The 21,685-nt window shown below is 38.0% G+C and overlaps 1 protein-coding gene across 1 annotated transcript in view; it reads right to left on the bottom strand.

Moving 5' to 3' along the window:
• Nucleotides 1–904: 904 nt before the first annotated feature.
• The window catches only part of LOC124165854 (receptor-mediated endocytosis protein 6 homolog), a 103,260-nt gene continuing 82,479 nt past the window's right edge, over nt 905–21,685 (bottom strand). The window contains exons 27-32 of the mRNA XM_046543380.1: nt 19,891–20,004; nt 7,999–8,213; nt 5,670–5,784; nt 5,476–5,548; nt 4,853–5,053; nt 905–3,846 (exon numbers count right to left, since the gene is read on the bottom strand). Of these exons, the coding sequence (XP_046399336.1) occupies nt 3,706–3,846; nt 4,853–5,053; nt 5,476–5,548; nt 5,670–5,784; nt 7,999–8,213; nt 19,891–20,004 (859 nt within the window). The 3' untranslated portion in view covers nt 905–3,705. The remainder of the gene's footprint in view (nt 3,847–4,852; nt 5,054–5,475; nt 5,549–5,669; nt 5,785–7,998; nt 8,214–19,890; nt 20,005–21,685) is intronic.

Below are 21,685 nucleotides of genomic sequence, written 5' to 3'. Positions count from 1 at the left end.
TGCCTTTTGCTTCAAAATTCTACCAGAATTGCAAATGGAAGTGCAAGCCGGGATTGCCATAATTCACAGAGTCATTATGACAGGGGTTAAGTCCTCATTTAAATGATTTTAAGGTATGTAATATCATTCTGTTATCTCTTTACCGAAAATATAAAATCTTCATAATTAATGCAAATGATTTAATTTACAATGAATTTTTTACACTTTGATTGAGATAGTTTTATTAGAAATAATTATATATTTAATTATTTATTTATAATTTTTAACTCCAATAATTCATAAATTTCATGAATTGAATTTCTCCACACAAAAAAGCGTTCCTCTTCCAAATACTCTTGCTTGAAGTGAAATTGGACCCACAAAAATTCATTCTAGCCAATTGAGTCATCAGAAATAATTAAAATCTCATGAAGTTAAAATTCCCTTTCTTTTATTGCTAGGCTTCAAAGGGAAAGCATATCCAAATATTTCAGAAGAATAAAACTGGATACAAAAATCTTTGCTTAAACCATTATGAAACATAAATATGCCAAGAAATACAGGCTGACGTTTTTATTTCATTTTTGCTACGTTTTCAACCATTTTTTAAGAAAGTATGCTAGCAAACTAACAACCCTTATCATTTCTCTAGTTACGATTGTAACTCGCTTCACTTCAAAATTAAGTTTTTCTAATGTTTCTCATACATTTAGTTCTTTTTCTCCAACCCGTGAGTACACATTTATGTAATACTAATTCAGCTGGTAGTTAACAATAAGACAAAGCTCTAAGATGCTGCATTTTTAGATGCAAGTTAAGTTTCCCTTTCTTTTATTGCAATGAAGGTTTCATTTCTTAAGGGCCTTTGGGATTCTATCAAAGGGAATCAAGAGAGGTCATTACGGTACAAATTAACTCACCACAGTTATTAGTTAAATAGCTGCATTTATGTATAATATATACACAATATAAATGAACAAACTTCAAATTAGCTTAACATTATTGAAAACATAGGTAAAAGTAACAAGAATATAGTGACACAAAAGAAACATATTAGAACAGTTTTTTCTTTGTACTCATTTGCAGTAATCTCACAAAAAATAATTTTAAAACCATTCCTCCAAACATGATAGATCTATTTATACAATAACAAAATACAGAATATAATTTAACTTGAACCTGAATTACATGATATCAGACCTACATAAGCCAAACTCTATTAAAGGAAAAGTAGCAAAACCTCTAATGCAGTAGAATATATGTATATGCTTCCACTCACTGAATTAGATAGCTCTGAATTTATCATCACAGACTTTTCATCATAAAAAGGAATGTGGAAAAAAATCACAAAATGTCTATTTTCATATTTTATCCATAAGTTGCTATACTTTCTCTTAGTACGCCTACGTAAGCTTGATGTTTTATCAAACTCAATATCATTTTATATTGGGTAGAGCAGGAAAACATGTCAGATTTTGGAGTAAATAATAATAGTCTTGTTGGCAAAATACTTGTGAGTTAATATGAAATATATTTATATACACACACATGCACTTGACCAATACCTCAAACCCAGCTTGAAATTCATAGTATATAAAATAAGTTTTTTTGTTTCATTCAGTCAAATGCACTAGACAAGACCCCATACCAGATTCAAAAATCATTTCCAACTATATACGTGGGGCATCAGTCGATAAATTTGTTGAAGTCTCACTTCGTAGGCCTTCCTCCTCTAGAAGTGTAGCTAAAATTTTGTACGTGCATTAAATATATTTTAATATTAGAACAAAAAATATGTATCATCTCTTGCATTTTGAATAGTCTGAGTTTGTTGCACTTCTGTTGGACCCAATTTGGGGCAAGAAATACTGTATAATTCATAGAAAAATTGAGTATTCACAATAAGTTCACACAACAGGCAAAAAGATCGTAATTGCACAAAGAATCCCAATGCTCGGCTTATACTCTGCATAAATAAGAAGTTAATATTATTGATAATAAAAATTGACAAATGCCTCAACATTTTAACGCAATTCAATCACGACAAATAATGATTGGATTACATCTCCTGAAAATGGTTATTTCCACAAAGGTAACTTTATACACCTGGTAGGTGTAAATAGCGACCAAGAACGAAACAACCGTACCAAATGTACTAAAGAGCTGTCAGACTTTCCAATTAACAGGATGCAAATATTGTTCAACAAGTACCTCCAGGCTCAAACATATATATATATATATATATTGAAGGACTGCAATCAAATATATTTCCATTATTTGAAACTTTTTAAAACTTTTATCAACCAAAGATTCCATTATTTTTTAGTCTATGTGGGTATCAAAGCCCACTTCCTACAAATGTACTTCACTTCTGGATACTTGGCACAATGGCAACAATAAAAATATCTGTTGAGCAATTGATCAAAATTGGTAAATTGTCATCACCCCTTATTACCAAAGGCTATGCCTAGAAAACTAAATTGACATCATTGCGAGGCATAAAAACCATACCTCCAGAAATGTCACGTTACATACTGAGATTAAATACAAGCAATTGGGAAGCATAAGTAATATAACTTGAAATAACATTAATTTCAAAAAACAATGATCGACATTCAATGCAAAGAGCAAATGTAGATACATGTGCCTAATGATTGTACAATAACCAAGCCTCATTCATCCTTAAATTAATATTCCACAACCAAAACAAACAGCTGTTTTGGCAAACACCACAATAGTTCCTGTGCGTAAAATACTCATTTGCACTCTATCTAAGTACAGAAAATTCTCAAGCTCTTCGACATCCACTTCCAATGATAGATTAGAACCGCAAATTTTCCACAGTGCATTTCAATGCCAAACATTTTCATCTGGTGTTTTCAGCAATGAAAATATGAAAATCTCTTTCAATGTGGAAAAATTTTCGGCTCCAAATCCATCGTCAGAAATGGACATTAAATAGATAATAACTAGATTCCCTTCCAAAGGTAAGACTTATCCTTGAATGAGATATAATAATATGACCTTCTCCAAAGAACCTGGTGCATTAAATCGCAATGTGTATACAAGGATTCTGCTGATGGGCGTCTTGCAAAATAATAATATGACAGGAGCACAAACCCCTTTACCCCTGCATTACGTACACATAGTCGCATCACACTGAGCGCAATGCACACCAAATTAACCTGCGAGGCTTGAATGTGTTGAGGTATAAGAATAATTACACGCATACTACAACATTTTAGTGAATTCTTCAGGAGGCCTGAACACCAAAAGGGCAAAATTAATTAATGGGTTTCTTCCTTGTAAGAAAATGAGCTCGGCTGACGACAGAAATAAATAACCAAACCCTTCTAATGCTTCTGTACAAGAGAATTACTCTCTGCCATGAGATAGGATGCATTGGTGTTCAACAGTATAAAGCCCAAAGGCATTCATATCAAATGCATAAAACATTTCAACCTTGAACAGTCTTTTTAGTGAACGCTTGAACACCGAGTCCATCTTAAACATGACCAACTACTCTCCTTTTCACATCGAAGAAGGTGAGACTCATGATTGGCTCTGCCACAATTTACATTCAGTCGCATCAGCAAGCAACGTCCATTGCCCACTTATCCAAGAGTATTAATTTACAATGAAATACTTCACCTTCCCATCAGACAGGAAATGATTAAAACAAGTCAAAAAGGATGAATTTACATGTGTAATAGCTCTAAGATCTGATCAGTCACTGTAATCCATCGTCTTGATGAACTCAATCGCCGAGCAAAACTGCACCCACCAGTATTGATCGGCACCCGTCAAATTAGATCCGTAAAAGCTGTTCACGAACTGGACCGTCGACAGGAGGGAAGGAGGATTGGCCTGGAAACAGAATGTGCACATGAATGTTAATGGATATCCCCAACCCTGAATACAACAAAACCTTTGCACTGGGACAGCAACAGACATGAAAACTTGAAGCTACAAAGATATATCGAATTCCAAATTCAATTGAACGTTTTACGTTTAAAACTTATTGACACTGACCATGGTTTTGATACTGTTATATCATTACATTGATAATGATGAAACAGTTTCGAGTTTGTCGGTGTAATGCAATTTTTCTTTAATTTTGATAATGTAAACAGTACACATGTTTCTAGGGGAAAATGCAGTTCCCAGCATCAAAACTTTGATGAGGAGCTTGCCATGGGCCGCCAGCACCACATATCTCATACTTATGTGCATGAGCCAGCCGAATTAATTACTGGAGGAAAGGAGGTTTGAGAGGGCGTATGCAATCCCTGGACTCCCACTTGACGACGTATTTTTTTTACCCGCCGCAATGAAGGCAGTGAAATTCACAACAAATGCCATGGGAAGAAATTTCCTAGGACCGTGAATCGAACCATTGGCTTTGCGGGCCACGGCACGGTCCACATTCATTGATTCCCAAGGAAACTTAGTGAGGTTCATGGTGCTCCATGACAGACCCTTGCAGTTCATCAAGGATAACAACAATGCAATGGAATATGGGCTTCGAAGAAGCCACAACCAGTGGTGAACCCAATATCTGCGCTAAAACCATGTGTGGTGGTATGGCATGATACATTTCCAACCTGCATCGTTAATAGGGGTGAATCTTCTTTAAAACTTTAGCGGGTACTTGTGATGTTAATTAAAAGTTAGTAAATTAAAGATACCCTAGAGAAAGCTACCAGCAACGATAGGGAAAAGTAGGGGTCACCCAAAAATTGAGGGAGTGATCTGGCCCAAAAGTTTTTTAACTAACAACAGTGGTGAAATTCAAATAAACTATTCACTGCTTGCATATAAAAATTCATAGACCAAAACAGCTTTCCACACTCACTTTAACTGTGTTTCTCACCTTAATCAGCACATAAACAAGGACAGGAATGAGGTCATCGGCAGCTGGGGCGCCAGTTCTCTCTGTTGCCATGGCCAGGAGCGTGATGAGCGTTGAGCAAGTGCGGGTCACACAGTCAACCTTGTCTCTTGGCGTGCAGTAGCTCCCTAACGCAGATATTTCAGCCTGGGCACTCGGCCACGGACATTCCCGGCAAAAAACCTGTTTGCATTGCAAATTGTACACTTAATTTCAATACAGGCTACAAAATTCTGAAATAAAAATATTTTTGATGATTTAAATCAAGTCTCACACAATACCAGCAGTATTGGAAGTAGTGAAACAATGGTTTATACTGACAGCTATGTGAAACAATTAAAAAAGCTATCATGTAAGTTCACAAAAAAATTATATAAGTGCACTTTCATCAGTCTCACTAGTACATTAATTACAGCTAATATCAAAGCTTTTGTGTAACGAAGAAGGGCTCAAGCCTTCTGTTTTGATATCACCATAAGCCAAGCCAATATCAGCATAGCACCCCACAATTACTTCTTCAAGCATCTCTTCTCAAATTGAGTTTATATAATAAAGAGTCAAATAATAAAATCCTTAACTTTCACACCTTTACCACACATACATACCTTGGGAATCCTTAAGTCCTTGTGACTGGGCTTGATTACTTTAGACAACTTTTTCATATGTTCATGAAGTACCCTTGTGTGAGGAATAAACAAGATGATTAGGATAAATGGAATGTTTAAAGCCAAGCATTAAGAAAAACTAACATTGTCAACAGGAATGAGAGTGTAATGAATGAGTAGAGAGTAATACTCACTGATCTCGAGATATATCTCCATCCCCATTTGGATAGAGGGCGTACAAGTACACTCGCCCCATGACTACTCTCTCCAATGATATTCTGGCCAATTCAACTTGTTCCTCACTGGCACCTTCAGATAAAAAGATTCAGCGTCATTCATCCACATTTATAGCCCTTAAAAAGTAGCAAATAAATTCCGTTCGGAATACTCTTTAAGTGCCAAAAATGATTATTTCTTTCTTTGAACTATGTAATTATAACAATACAAGCTTTTGAGTAATTTGATGAGGTAGCTGTTCCGCTACATTAAGTAGTAGAGTTTTCCTATTTTTGATTACATCTTCACTTCTGACTTGCCTTACAGTGGATGCTTCTTCTCCGAGGTTAGACTCAATAAAAAAAATACAATACAAAAACTAACAAAATAATTAATTACATGAAAACTAGAGATTTCGCCATAGGAATGTTCACTGTGTTGCTATGACGGCAATGTTGTTAAAATTTTGGAGACCAGAGATTTTTGATGCTGTGTCACATTCAGGTTAAATTGCTCGCATATGCTCAACCTGAGGGTGATGCTTGTTCACTAAAATGCTGCCATTAAACACTGATATTAGTAATGTTTCGGAAGTTTTAATAAATAGTGGACAGTAAATTGTTTTTTTTTATCTTACCTAAACCATATTCCAAAAAGTACATCAAAATTCAGTTGAATTTATGCATTGTGTAACTAACCTTACGAAGGTACTTTAAAACCAGTTCAAATTTCCTCATTCTACGTGCTCATTGGAGCACTTAAATGGTGGAGGCTCACATCAGTTGAGAGTGTAAGTGCTCTGCTTTTCATAAAAATGACATTTCTAGTGTAGTGCATGATGCATTGCATAATGGTTTCATAAAAAATATCTATACCTCCCAAAAACAAAATTGAGGAGGCTCACAGGACTTAAAAAAGAGAATATACATGAGTATTGGCGATTTTGCACCATAATTAAAGATTTTTTTCTCACATTTTCCTCGATTACTATTACAGCGGAAGCTTGGTTTAACGAGTACTCACAATCCCTGAGAAATTGCTCACTACATTTGGTGTTTTATTCACCCGAGAGTGAAGGATGAAGCCTCTCAATTCCTATATACACTTTATAACTTCTTTCAAACCATAGGACCAAGTTCTTTCCCCCTCCCTCTTCTCTGTTGACCGATCCGTTCAACCTAATTACCTTCCTCCCTACCCCTCCTAGCTTGGTATAAAAGGAAGTGATGGACCTCTGTAGAGTTCACCTGATGATGACGTCTAACGTTGAAACCATGGTCGTGAATAAATATTAATGTGAAAGCACAAAGTTCTTCTTTTTAATGTTGATTATGAATCGTTTTCACCAAGTTACGCCTCAAACAATCAATTTCCTATGTACACTTTTAATCACTGCTGTTGTTTTGAATCGGTGCTACTTCACATAGAAAAATATCTGCGTATGCATTAACTTGGCAACTTATACATAATTTTGCAAAACCACTACCACTGGTAACTTCCAAAAACCAGGCATCTGTGGCTGTGTGTTGCACAATGTGTAGTGACATGATCACGGATCGGGATCATTCAGTATTCCTGTGATGCATCGAATCACTGTGCCACAGCAAAAACCATACACCAGACACAGCACCAAACACTCACATCGCACAATTTGCACCGGAGGCATTTGCATTGGGACGTGGCTCCGTGAGCAAGTGGCATGTGCTCACTTAAACGAGATTCCACTGTAGTAAGTTTCCTTTTTGACTGATAGTAAGATGTACTTCCCAATTGCTGATATAAACTAACTAAGAACGGGGAAATACTATCACTAATGATTTATATTTTTACCATGCTCGCATAACCACTCGTGATGTTCGCGGCAATGACATATCATCATTGATACTCAAACAATGGATACAACTTTACAAAACAAATAAACAGGTAGTAGAGAAATATACATAATCATTTGACTAGGAATTGAATTACACCTGAATCTCACCACTCACAAAATCCTACGCAGCTGTTAAAGTTCACAAATGACCATGGAGGCAAATACCTGCACATTAATTTAAAGCCTAAGTGGGGCTTTTCACAAGGGATAAAGTAGTTTTTAAAGCCAGTATCAATACACAGGTCAACTAAAAACCAAACATTGCACTTTGGGTCAACTGAATCAACCATTATACAAATGTTTAGGATTATGTACATGACCATTACATTAGTCTGAAAATACATTGTTCCACGATATATCCCTGACACTCCTAACTTAGTACATAAATGACTTCTCGATTAATGACACTTAGTATGTACCATTATATATCTTACCCTGCCATGTCGGATCTTCTTCCATTAATGAATTCCACCTCTGAAGAAATGTTCGCACAAGGACAGCTTTCTCATCCACGGCAGCATTTGGCTGTCCAAAATCAGCAATGAAATTGACCATGTCTTTTTCATGCCGTTTCACAAATAGCCGAACACACACCCAAATGAGAGCTTTACTGCATGCTTCTTTCTCTCTCCCAGTTCTTTCCAGCAATCTGAGAAGGATAAGAGATAACTTTTGGATAAATATTTAAGAGTGGATTTGTTTCTTCTGGCATAATTTCAACATTCACTGAAATTACAATAACTTAATTGATCAATATTAGTGATGGGTCAATTCCAAAATTTTATCAATTCCGATCCAGATTCCGATTCTGACATTTCGATTCCGATTCTACCGATACCGATTCCATCGATTCTGACACCATAGGCTCCGAGAAAAATAGGCAACAAGACAACCACTCAAAAAAATATTACTCTGTGAAAGAATCAGTTGACAAAAGCATCTTTCATATCATCACTATGTAATTAAAATATAATAGCTAAATTTCAAAACGGAACATACCTGAAAAGTGGTGTTACCTCATAGGTATTACTTTAGAATATTAGCACTCATGTTTAAATTTAAAATAAAAGTATCTCCTTTAATATCTATTTTTTATTGAAAATATCTTATCATTATCAATTACGTCTCTGAAATTTAGTCTCCTTTTACAGACAAATTTTTGCTCAGAAAGCAAAGCATCTTCACTCTGTCAGGATAAAGCCTGTTTCGTTTTACATCACATATTTTTCCTGCCAAACTAAAAAGTTTCTCACTGAACACAGTGGATGGCGGTATGGCAAGAAACCTCTTCGCTGATACTTTCAGCCTTGGATAGGAGTGTATTCTTCCTGATGCAGAAAAGTTTCTCGTGTTTTCCACTGGTTGATGTCGTCCATGTCTCCCGACGTTTCGATCTGCGATCGTTGGGAGTCATGGACGACAGCAACCGGTGGAAAACACAAGAAACTTTTCTGCAACTGATACGCCGGGAAAACCTAAGATCATAAATCTTCCAGAATTTCCCAGGGAAGGAATTTGGTCGTGCATTCATCTCTGATAACTAAGCTTCCACTTCAGCTTCAACAGTGTTTGCTATGGTGACTTTGGGTACTTTTCCAAATGCATCACTGACCATACACCTGACACAGGCTCCCTAGTCTGCATTTGCTCCTTTGGAATATAATAGGGATGTGTAAGTAGCACTTTTTGATCTTGAGTCAAGTTGAAAATTACTCGCGAGTATCGAGTCGAGTATGATAATTTCTGAACCAGGCAACACAGCAATGCATACTACAATATATTCTACTCCAATTTTCTATGATGAATGCCTAGCCTCATGAAAGAAGGAAAATATAATGAGGATCGTTGATGGTTATTGTCAGAAGTAAGAGATGAATGAAAATTAATGTGTCTTCAAAAGTTCCATTGGCACAATTGAAATTACTTAACCTCAAGTAATATGTCGACCATATATATGTATCCTAACTAAAAGGGAGAGCCCTGAGTACAGTAATTTTCACAGCTATAATAAAGATTACTTATTACTGAATCATGTAATATTTGGCCCTTTCAAATTCTCAAGCAGAAAAACCAATTATTCTAGATGCTCAGCCAGCAGGTTTTGATGTCTCCATGTTACAGTATTACTACCTGCAGAAAATTGCCTTTTGGTACACACTTGTGTGACTGGGCAAGTACTTTCCTACCAAAATTGCAAGATTCCGCAAACATTGGAATTTTTATTGAAAATTATATCAACGATTTTTATGGATCTTGAATCTTCATGAAATTCAAGTGGACTAAGCAAACGAACTATAGAACTAAGCTTTAGTTTTGTAGAGCCAAAGCAAATTCTATACTTCTCACATCATTTAATCAACCTTAAAAACTCTTGTTTTTTTAAGTTCAAGAAAGAAACTAAACGCTACAAATGAATATCACATCGGACGGAAGCAGCAATAAAAAAGGCTAAAAGATGCCTTGTGATGTGAAAACTCCCCTTACCACGTGACTCACCTCAGCGAAGGTGGATAAAGGGAACCGGGTATTGGTTGTTGCCTTTCGCGGAAATAGTTCATTTTTCTCTCTCTTAAGCATACCGACTTAATCTCTTCACTTTACTTCAATACCCGAGCCATATTTCTTATGCGCGGGATGGTTTCAAAAAATATCCAATCCTTAGTATTTTCACTCGAGTAATGCGCTAAATGGTCAAGTCGATCTATAGCTAATCCTTTTTAACATCCTCAGTTTAGTGTTTTAAGTCACTGAAGATGATTATCCATGCTTTAAATGAAGATTTTCAAGACTAAAGTTTTAAAAATCTTGAAAAATCGGCCTCAGTTCTCCGCCTCAGAGTTCCGCGGCGTGTAGCTCAGCCTTGACGCGCGAATGAAAAATCGCACTAATTTCCTTTGTTAAAAACTTTTTTCCCCAAGATTTCTACTTAGTACTCTTTAGAGATCTCTACTTTATATGTATTGTGGTTAAAATTTTCTGAGTTATATTTTTCGTAAACGAAAGATAATGTCCACTTCATGTCAAATTTCACGAGAAAAATGGGTCAGCCATTTTGCGTAGTAAAACCAGACAGATGAGAGCCAAAATCTTCAAAAGTCATCGAAAGTATAGGCAAAGCACCAGATCAAAGGAATATTGCGTTTTTTATTCCATAAAACTCATGCCAACGCAACACCACCTGGATATATTCAAAGATTTTTTGAGGAAAAATGATATCTCGCGTGGCATTGAAAAATTGGTCATGTTTGGGCCACTGTATCATCACTATAGGGTCGTATTTATGTAAAATGGCATATAAATCTATATCTGGTAATGATTTTTGAGTATTTACGCTAATTTTCAAGTCTTTATCCCCAAAAAGGTCATTTCGGACTTTATTCCAGCTTTTTCCAATTTCGGACCAGTGTGCGCCAGGAAGGAAGACGATCGGCTGCCGCGGCTGGCGTAAAGGTATTCGGCACCCATGTCGACAACTATAGTTATTCAGCAAGCTGAAACTACCAGGCAAAGGCATTAGAATGACTCTTCGGCTTTAAAAACTGTATTATTACATGAGTTTCATGATAGCGCTTCCTGTCGGCAGATTGCTGGACCTACTAGTCTCGAAAGCTCTGTAACCTTAACTACTCGACTCGACATTCGTAATGCTACTTGAAACGCTCGAATCGAGTATCAACTACTCGGCTCGAATTTTCGAGTGCTCGCACATCCCTAAAGGATATGTGTTTTGTTATTACGATTACATGGCGTGAAAATTCAAATGACTATTGGAAACGCGGTCGTATATAAATTTGTGCTTTCAAGTGCTACTGGAATTGGAATAGATTTTTCACCTTGGCAAGCACTCATTTTCGATTCCGGTTTTTGGTCGAGAATCGAGGAATCGAAGAATCGAGGAATCGAACCAACCCATCACTAATCAATATCATAGGTCTACCGATAAGTGTATGCGACGCTTTTCAGATCAATGCACTTGCTCGATTGGTTTGTTAGTTTTCGGTCGTCATTTCTCGTTGTCAGTTTACAAGCAAAGATCAGACAGGTAGTACATAGTACTATTTCTGTTACCAATTTTACCAACTAAATTAAATAGCTAGTTGAAACTAGTATGTATTAAGTTTCCTTCCCCACACTATCCAAAATAATCAATGGGCAAAGTGAAAACTCAGGGAAATAACCACTTAAACACCTTCATCCCAGCTTAAGATTCTCTGTACAGGCTCAGAGAGTCTACGATCAAAAAATAATCACCCCAACTAAAGATGATAAAAAAACTACATATTTGGGCTATTTCGAATACAGTGGAACTTGGTTAGTATGTATGCACCTCTTCTGCATGTTTTCCACCTTAGCGCAGCCATGCCTCTCGCTCCCAGTGCCATTCTAACAAAATACAGTTAATTTACACAATACAATTTAATACATTTAATACCGGAGAAACTGTCGTCACAAAGAAAATCCACGCGGTGAAACCCAGAAACATGGAGACATCATCTAGACAACACCGTGGAAAACTACGCATCAAAATACAGTTAAAACTATTTGGTTAGTACGTTTTAAATAGTGGTCCTTTCCTGGGTAGTACACTCAATTACTTGCCATGAAACAACCCACAATACATTTCCTAGTGTCTTCTGAAGGTGTTTAAACCTCCGTTTTCATAAGTTATTGTATTATTATCAGCTATTTACCTTAAAAAATTCATCCCACATCTCTCTTTCTACGAACATGAAGCATCCAAACGCATTTCTCAATGTGAGGAGTACATGCGTCATTACTTGACGCACGTACTCCTCACATTGCTGTGCTGTGATAAAATGCTCAAGGGAACAGACGATGCTTTGGATCTCCACGTGAAGCTTAACACAAAAATTCTTGATCTCGACACAAGAAACAGAAAGACTACATTGGACAATGTTTTTAACTGAATTTAAACTGTAAAATATAAAAACATGCTGGTAATAATCTTTAAGTGTGTTATAAATTGTCATATCAATATATCAATCAATATGGTTTCATTCCAAGAGCATTAGTGTATGGCTATTGCTGGGATTTAAGGTAAATAAAATATTGCCAATTTTTATGATGTTTTGAAACAGCCAATTGATATAATCTGGGGTATTGTCCGAGTAAGCCGTGAAAAAGATGAAATGACTTAGCTTAACTTGTTCTCTTAACATACATGTATATATATATATATATGACAAACCATGGGAGAATGACGCTGTTTTAATGTAATTGTCCAACGGAAATCTATGAAAAATTGTGATTTTCATTCACATGATATTGTTTTGGCAATGTAGTGTCCATTTTCTTGATTTCAAAAGTGTAAATAGTTCAGGTTGACGATCCTACGAGAACTTCCAAAACTAATAGTTATTATGAAGAATTATTTGCCGTGGATTACAATTATCCCAATTGCTATTACTTACTTCACTGATTAGCACGTTTTCCTGGACAGCAGATTCATTTTTTGTGACCCCTTCAGAAATGCACTAAACAAATTCTACTGTATATATTTATGAATAAGGATAACTTCCACGAAGTGAAGGCTGATGATGTTAAACATACATATATATGTACACACACTGGAAATGCCACCCAAATGCTGCTCCTTTGCCCTCCTAACCCATCACACCCCACCACACAACTCCAAAGCACAACACAACCACCACAACAGATACTGCATTCGAGAGCTGTGGGGATCTACCAAGGAGAGCAAATTGTGCATATTGGTAAAATAAACACCATGCTCAAAAACTTTCTACCATTACACATTTTAAAAATATCTTTAGAACAATGCTTTTACAGAAAAAATCTAGGATCTAACTATCTAGGATTATTTTCATACAAGAAGAATTTAAATTAGGCTCGTATTTTCCAATATGACCTATGCTTGTTTGCCTTCTTTTCTTCGCATCTGTCTGACACTTTTAAAACAAAATACAGTAAACTCTTGATTTTACGAAGTCAGTGGGACCGGAAAATTGGCACTTCGTAAAATCGAGTTTCGTAAATTCAAACCTTTTTCATAAGTCACGAAAAAAATGTTCGCTTTTGTTTCTTCCGCCGTTTTTTGTCTTTAGTGGTCTTATTTAAATGTTTTCGGTGGTTATTCTCGGTATAATTCATAGAAAAGGCTTTTTGCTATCGATTTATGATGTGAAAAATCGTTAAATAATTATACCACTATAAAATTCCCATTTCTTGTTCATGCTTCAACATCAACGATCGCTAAAGAAATTCCCGACCAGTTTAGAAAACGTAATCAAATAATGAATTGCAATGTTTATTATAAGAATTAACAGTAATAAATTTGTGGTTAGGAGCCAATAGCTACTATTAAGTATGCAAAAGATAGATATTTGTTTCTGACACCCACGGAATTTTAGCGGCAGCCGGCCTAACCGCCATTTACGTCGCCCTCTATCGCTCAGTGACGAGAAAAAAAAGAAAAACAAGGGTCTTAGCCCGTTTCCAAAATAACCTTCGTAAGTTAATATTTCGAGTTACTTCGTATTTTCAGCAGAATGTGCTCTATTTTCACTGAGATTCAATTACGATCATAAATAACGTAGGATGTGATTATCTTCTGGCGAATATTTGAAGTAAATTCTGTTTGAGTTCTCCGTCCGACTACTGTGTTCCATCATCTTCGCAGACGTTGCCATAAAAGACTTAATTCTTCATCAGGACTGTATTCTTCATACCGGGTGTGAGGTGACCTGTTCATATAGTATGTTTCTCTCCTTTTATGCCGACAGGAGCAAGGTTCCAACCGGTAAACGACAGGAGAAACATCTTACAGTATCGGAGAAATATAGATAGAAACGTTATTATCCACATTGATTGTATTCCTACAAGAGACGTTTTATCATTTCTCAACGTGGTTAAGTATTGGTTCGCTAGCATGAATTCCCAAAAAAATGACACGCAAAAACCTGTACCGTCACCTCATTTAGTTTTCGTGTTCCTTTCTCCGCCGTATTGAAAGTTAGGCAAAGGATCATTGACATAGAGAAAAGATTTTCTTAGTTTTAGCACTAAAAAATAGTCGCGCCATAATCGTAAATAAATATAGTGTGGAAAGAGCAAAGAAATTAATTTCAATTGAAAAGTCAGCTGAGAAGAAGAGAGACAATTATTAGCGCGGCACCATTTTCCCGATAGTGGAAGATACTTCTTCCGCCTCTCTCCGGTTAATAACTTCCCCCCGTTGCAGGTAAACATGAACCATGCCCTTCTCCACAATCGGGGAACGTTCCCAGTGGGTGGGGTGAATAAGAGTGGGATGGGGATTGCCTGAGGGAAGAAGTGTGGTCAGCACAAGGACTGGTGAAGGGGGCAGGACAAAGAAGGGTGGGGAAATGGCCTTCAGCTCTGCCTCAGTCTACTATTGGGGGCCGTATTTTTTTGCGACGCACACAAGCTCAGTCTCCTTAGGGAGGGAGTGAATGGGAAATGCTGGGGAAGGAGGGGTTTGGGATGCGTAAGGTGGGTGTCAGCAAGATCAGCCAAAGGTGGCGAGAGGGAAGGGACGGCTTTGGAAAGACAGAACCCCAGCATGGGAGAACGGGGAAGCGCGTGAGAAGAAAGTTCGTGGTTAGACTTGGAAGTGCGTCTTCATTACGAGAAGCCTGAAATATAAATTGGCGGTAAATAGAGCCCAGTACTTAAGATATTTAAGTTGTTCATTCACAAAGGCCAATATATACACGAAAAGATATTATGGCGCGGATTGCATGTATCAACGTCCATTTCGGGATGTTATTAATTTCTGTTCCCATTTATAAAAGTAGCAAATAGATTTGAAAGAATGATAATCATGAATAAAAATATCTAAATCGATATCCAAACGCACATGAGCAAAATAGATGAATGTATACATACCGATCCATCGCAAGTAATACCGCTCAAGCTTCTTCCGGTATAGGACTTTAAAATCCTGGATAATGCCTTGGTCCAAGGGCTGGGACTTGCTGGTCGAGTTCGGGGGTAAAAAGAGGACTCGAACATTAGCCAATTTTAGATCTTCCACGTATTTATGAACGGTGGCATTATCCATTATTAAAACAAATTTGCTGTTCTCTCCAGCAATTTTTCTCTGTAGACGTATAACCGTTTGCTGGAAAATTTCTCGGGTCATCCAGCTGTTTTTATTTGCATGGTAAAAAACGGGGAGGGCTTCCAATTTTACATGTTTTAAGCACCGTGGCCTTTCAAATTTCCCAATGACAACGGGCTTATTTTTTCCGTGCCCGTTTGGTTGACGCACAGCCCCACAGTAACACGCACTTTACTCTTTTTCCCCCCATGGCACCTTTGCCCTTTGAAACCCAGGGTTGCGTCAGGTAATGCATTAAAAAATAGCCCAGTTTCAGGGGCCAGCGAGGGTGAGCTCATCGAGGAAAGGGTCCCGGATTAGGGACCCTTCGAAGTGCTTCGGCGAAAAGTAGTCAAGTAGTCTTCGAAGTACGTTCACAGCAGTGCAAAGGGTTAATTAGGGGTGTACGAAATACTCCGCGCGACCTTCCTGACATGTTAAACTACGAATTATTGTCGATGCTATGTTTACGAACAGGCACGTAAATAGGGGCATAATGTCAGCCGCGATATTTTAACTGAACTCCTACTCCCCCTAAATTCCCAGTGAGGTTTTTGGCGACCCATTTCTCTCCAAAGTTGCATTATCATTTACGGTTTCGCACTTTTGATGGACCAAAGTTGGAAGCGCTGATTTTTTAGCTACTTACGCCGGCGTAACTAGTTTTGTTGACAAATTTTTCGCCGTAGTTCGTATAAACGAATGCCATTTGCTCCTAGGGACCGAGCCGAGGTTCGTAAATTCAAAACATTTCGTATAATCGAATAGCGCCATGTATTTAGCATAGGCTTTTCACCGGGACCGCAATATCACTTCGTATAATCGAAAACTTCGTAAAATCCTGCTTCGTAAAATCAAGAGTTTACTGTATGCAAAGATAGGGACTTTTGAGTGCTCATATTGTGCAACATTTACAATGGAAATAACTACGTAATAGATTCACATGTGTGAAATTGAAGGAGTCCCTAAGCATTGTAACAATGTTATGATACCTGGGATTAGGGTGTCCCAAAAAAACCGAAAGTTTGAAAGTTGAGGGGGCATTTCCATTTTCCTATGCGAATGCATGAAAAAACATCCCATAAAAATTTTCAGCTCAATCGGACAATATTTGACCCTGCCGAAACGCATTCAAAGTTTGAATTCTTGAGTTTTCCAAATTTCATGCAATGTTGCCTACCCTGCAGGAGGCTCGAGTGTTACAAAACAACCAATTTTAAGTTCAAACCATCTCCTCTAGCTCTATAGTCGTTGACAGCAACACTTGAGTCAAAATGAGCTTCATAGCCACAACTCGGTGTGCTTACAAGTCCCGCTCGCCGTTGCGGCCTCCAGGCGCCAGTCGAGTGCATATTGCCCCGCCGTGTCGCGTTGAGATTCGAGTTATGCGCTTTCAGAACATCGCTCTGTTTATGTTTAAAGTATCCCGGCTTAGTCTATCAGTCACTGGTGGAATTTAGTGTTGTGCACTCACTGAGAACGTGAGGTATTGTCGTGTGTTTCGAGGTCGAGGCTGTTTCGGCGGTGGCCAGAATGAGCGTGAAGTCGAAGGGTACGCCGGTTATACGAAGTGCGACAAGTGTGTGGTTGGTGGGTAATGAGTCCAAACGTTTGCCCGGCAATGGTAAACTCCCAACGCTGCGTGAAGTTCCCAATGTTTTCTTTTACAACCTAAACTGTTCTCCAGGATCGATGTCAGCAGCAGATGCAGCAAGGATTGCAATCAAAGAGTTACTTGTTGTGTAGGGAAAGTCTAATATTCCTACGCAGGAGGTTCGAGCAGCCATTAAGAAGCTCCTGACAGCTTACGAGAACTACCATGCCCTTGGGAAAGACAAAAATAAAGCTAGTGAGAAGTCAGTGTCCGCAAGAGAGGAACCAGCAAAGTGCTCGACTGTCTGTTTGACATCGGCTGCAAAGACGCCCTTTCAAACATTACTGTGGAGGAGGACAAGTTGTTTTACATATCTATGAAAACTGATTGAAAAGGATATATGGCGGGTATTGATATAAAGTGGTGTAAGCGTTTAGAAAACCGTAAGAGACTTCAAGAAGAGGATTTTTTAAGGAAAAAACGGCATGAGAAAAAAAAGGAAATATTGGATCAGAAAGTGGACCTCGTTCGACAGATGTCTGCGGAGAGTACGACAAGCTCGTTGAATTCGGAAGAAAGTAATTTTTTCCGGGTAAGGCAAGGGTGACCAATATGGCGGAAGAAAGGGAGAAATAACATTTTGTTACTTTTACAGAATTTGAAATGCGGACAAGGTCCGGAAAGCGCCGTAGAGTAAGTATAATGACAGCCTTGAGACTGCTTCCCTAGATCAGACTCGGACGTCCTCTGCCGCTGGGTCTATGATAGTCCAGGCTGTCGCCAATGCGACAGCATCTGCATTGGGTTTTAAAGGGGATGAAATCCATTTAGTAACTTCCAAATCTCATCTACATAGAATGAGAGTGAATAAAAGGACCGAGACACTAAGGCTTATCAAGCAAGACTTTCACCCTCAAGTTCCGTTAGCAGTGCACTGGGATGGGAAATTACTTCCACGCAATGAAGACGACAAGAGGCTGTTTGAAGGATATTTCAAATGTAGATGACATTATCAAATTTTGTATTCTTCAGCTGCAGGTTCGCAAATGGTAAATGTCAGGATGTTCAGGGTGATTTAAAGTCCATCCTCAGGATTAGAATTTAAAATCATGCCCCATATTATTTTAGAACCACCATCCTCGAGACGACTACAAAGAACTTTTGGAGTTGTGTATAGTGTTGGTTGGGTGGTGTGGTTCCCAAGAAAGAGAAGTATGTGGTTCGCCCCCCAGGCCCAACTGACAAATCACGGTGGATGAATAAGGAGCTCTACGCTTTTAAAACGTGGATTTTTGGCAAACAATTGTGTTTGTCGACACATGACAGTGACAATTTATTCAAATTGTATTGCTTCATTGCAATTACATTTATGAAACATTGGTACACCTGTCCCATGGCAGTGAGCGCTCCGAGAATGGATCTTGAGCTACTTAAAGTCCTTGGTCGGAAGAAAGACCCTCACTACACAGCAGCTTTGGCCAAGTTTTGTAATCATCTATGGTTAAAACTTTCAAAAACTTGAATTGTATGGCCCTCTTCGATGAACTGGTTTCTGACGACGAGAAAAGAGACATTGCGGAAGCAATCAGAGACAATGAGGGGTCTGATGATGACGCACCTCGGGTTACTCTTCCGCCTAATCGACCTATTAGTGAGCTGACTCTCGCCGACTTCGCTTCGAAAAATTCTGTGAAGTTTTTCAAAATTATTGGTATTTCGCCGACATTTTTGTTGCGAGATCCGTGCAAATGGAAAAGTGACGTAGAAGAAGGGCCTATCTATAGTTTAACACCTTAAGGTTGTTTATGATACTGCAGAGAGAGGAGTTCAATTAATAAAATATTTTCTAGTCAAGAAAAAATTGACAAATGATGAGGCTCAGAGGCAACATCTGTTACTAGTTGTTAGGCGGCATAGGAAAATGTATGAAAAAAGTGGCAAAAAGCTCTAGTTTTTCATATTGCTTGTTGTTCACAGTGCATTTGTATCCGCATTGTGACAGTATAATAATAAGAGAGCATTTTCTTTCAGAGGTTTCTAATTTAAATCCCCCAAGACCCTTAGAGCTAGGCAACATTGCATGAAATTTGGAAAACTCAAAAATGCAAACTTTGAATGCGTTTCGGCAGGGTCAAATATTGTCCGATTGAGCTGAAAATTTTTAAGGGATGTTTTTTCATGCATTCGCATAGGAAAATGGAAATGCCCCCTCAACTTTCAAACTTTCGCTTTTTTTGGGACACCCTAACCTGGGATGCACCAATTAAAATCCTTAAGCAAACCATAAGAGGAGTTACTTTTATTTTCAAAGTATCATAAGATTTCATACACTATGAAGCAAATTTGGGTCATGAATTTGTAACCCACTTGCGACCCACACCAAGATGAAACGTTACAGGAAGTTTTTATGATGTTTTTGGGGTATGCTCTATTACCCAGGCATTAAAAAAATATAATTGTAGGACTAATAACCAAAGAGGAGGCCTCATACTTTTAGGAGGAAAATTTATCACACAACGGCCAAGAGAAATAGTCCCACATCACAACATACAAGTTATAGATTATAGCTAATTATTTCCGGTATCCAACAACTCTATAAAAATAGGTACAAATCCAAAAACTTCTTACCTCTCTAAATGAGCCAATGTTGACAGGAGTCCCTGCTTGCATCGCACCAAATAAGCCAAGTACGGAGCTCTTCTTCTATAGTCATCCCTCAAGCCCCGGAATAATTTAAAACAGCTAAAATTCAAAATCAAAAGCATTAGTCATGACATATTAAAAAATATATATATATATACATGGAGAGCAATATTTCACAATTGGAGAAAAATTATAATTTCCTCAAATTAATGGCTTGCTCTCAACCATAGTAAAATGAAAATACATGACAGACATGGCACCAATACTTGAGTGTAATTTACAGGAATGGGTGAATTCAAAATTGCAATTAAATCATGTTCATTTGCTGGCCTATGTTGATTATGGTTTGATGATTTTTTTGTACTACTGTAATTGTATGACTAGATATGCTTCACACTTAACTTGTTAACTGTGATGTTATGCATTGCTATTTTTATGTGGCTTGCCTTATGCTTGTACACTGGGCCAATCAACATTATTATGATTATTATTTCATGAGGGTGAGCCTGAAAAAACTCTATAAAACCTCTTTACATCGTAATGAAGGGGACCAATATTTGAGTAATTTGATGTATGGAGGTTCACTATAGAGAGGTTTTAGTGATATGCACCATTTTTCATATCCTTTGGAAATGAAAGGAACTACTGTCTGTTAAACCATTATATTTATGCATTTAAATAAACATGCATGCATTAGTGAACATATATTTATTATTTAATGATAACACAAAGTGAGCGCTACCGTGTGATTTTTACCATGATTCAAGAGAAAACGATGTGATCTCTCTTAATTCAACAGTCACTTAAAATGATTACGATAGTTGGATATCTTTTTTCTAGAGATGTGCGAATAGTATCTGCGAATACTTGAATACCTAGAATATTAGAAAGTATTCGATATTCGAGGTTTCGAATAGTTATGCGAAAAGTACCGCCTCGAATACTTTGAATTACGCATCATACACTGTCGCACGCACGTCGTTGGTAGTTGACTCGGAAAAATGTAGAGAACTGTAGTCATTTAGTGCTCGCAGCGCCGTTTTACGCAAGTTGACGAATTACATCAAATTCGTGGATTTAAGCGGTGAAAAGAGTTCGACGAGGGGAACCGAAAATGGTCGGGTGAAAAAATCCGAAAATCCCCGATTCCCCCCACCAGGAGAGCCTCAGTGCCGTGGGATAGCAACCTCAGGGCATTTCCCACGATCCGCTATCCCCCTCCATTCAGCACTCGCCTCACCCACTCTGACGCTTTCCTCTCCTCCGAAATCAAACAAAAGTTCCCAGCTCGCGCAGGGATCGCATTACGAAGACCCCTGCTTCGAAAAAAATATCGAGTTACGAGAACAATAAAAACGTGTTTCACGCCCTCCCCCCTTTTCTCACCCACTGACCTTTTTCTGGCTACCTGCTTCGAAGTTCCCCATTTCTGGAGGTTGACTGCTGTGTGAGTACCGTGGGATACTTACATTAGCGCATTTCCCAAGATCCGGTATCCCTCTCCATTCAGCACTAGCCCCCCCCTCTGAGGCTTTCCTCTTCTTCGAAATAAAAAAAGGTCACAGCTCGCACAGGGATCATATTACGAAGACCTTAGCTTCGAAAAAAAACCAAGTTACACGAGAACAATAGAAACGTGTTTCGAGAACAATAGAAACGTGTTTTGGGCCATCCCTTTTCTCCCCCACTGACCTTTTTTTTCCTACCAGCTTCCAAGTTCCCCATTTCTGTGGAGGTCAACCGCTGCATGAGTCATCTATTAGCACAAAAGGTGTCTAAG

The sequence above is a fragment of the Ischnura elegans genome, chromosome 9 (assembly GCF_921293095.1).
Source record: "Ischnura elegans chromosome 9, ioIscEleg1.1, whole genome shotgun sequence".
Taxonomy (NCBI): Eukaryota; Metazoa; Arthropoda; class Insecta; order Odonata; family Coenagrionidae; genus Ischnura; species Ischnura elegans.
Note: the sequence above shows the minus strand (reverse complement) of the source record. Positions and strands in the feature narration are given on the sequence as shown.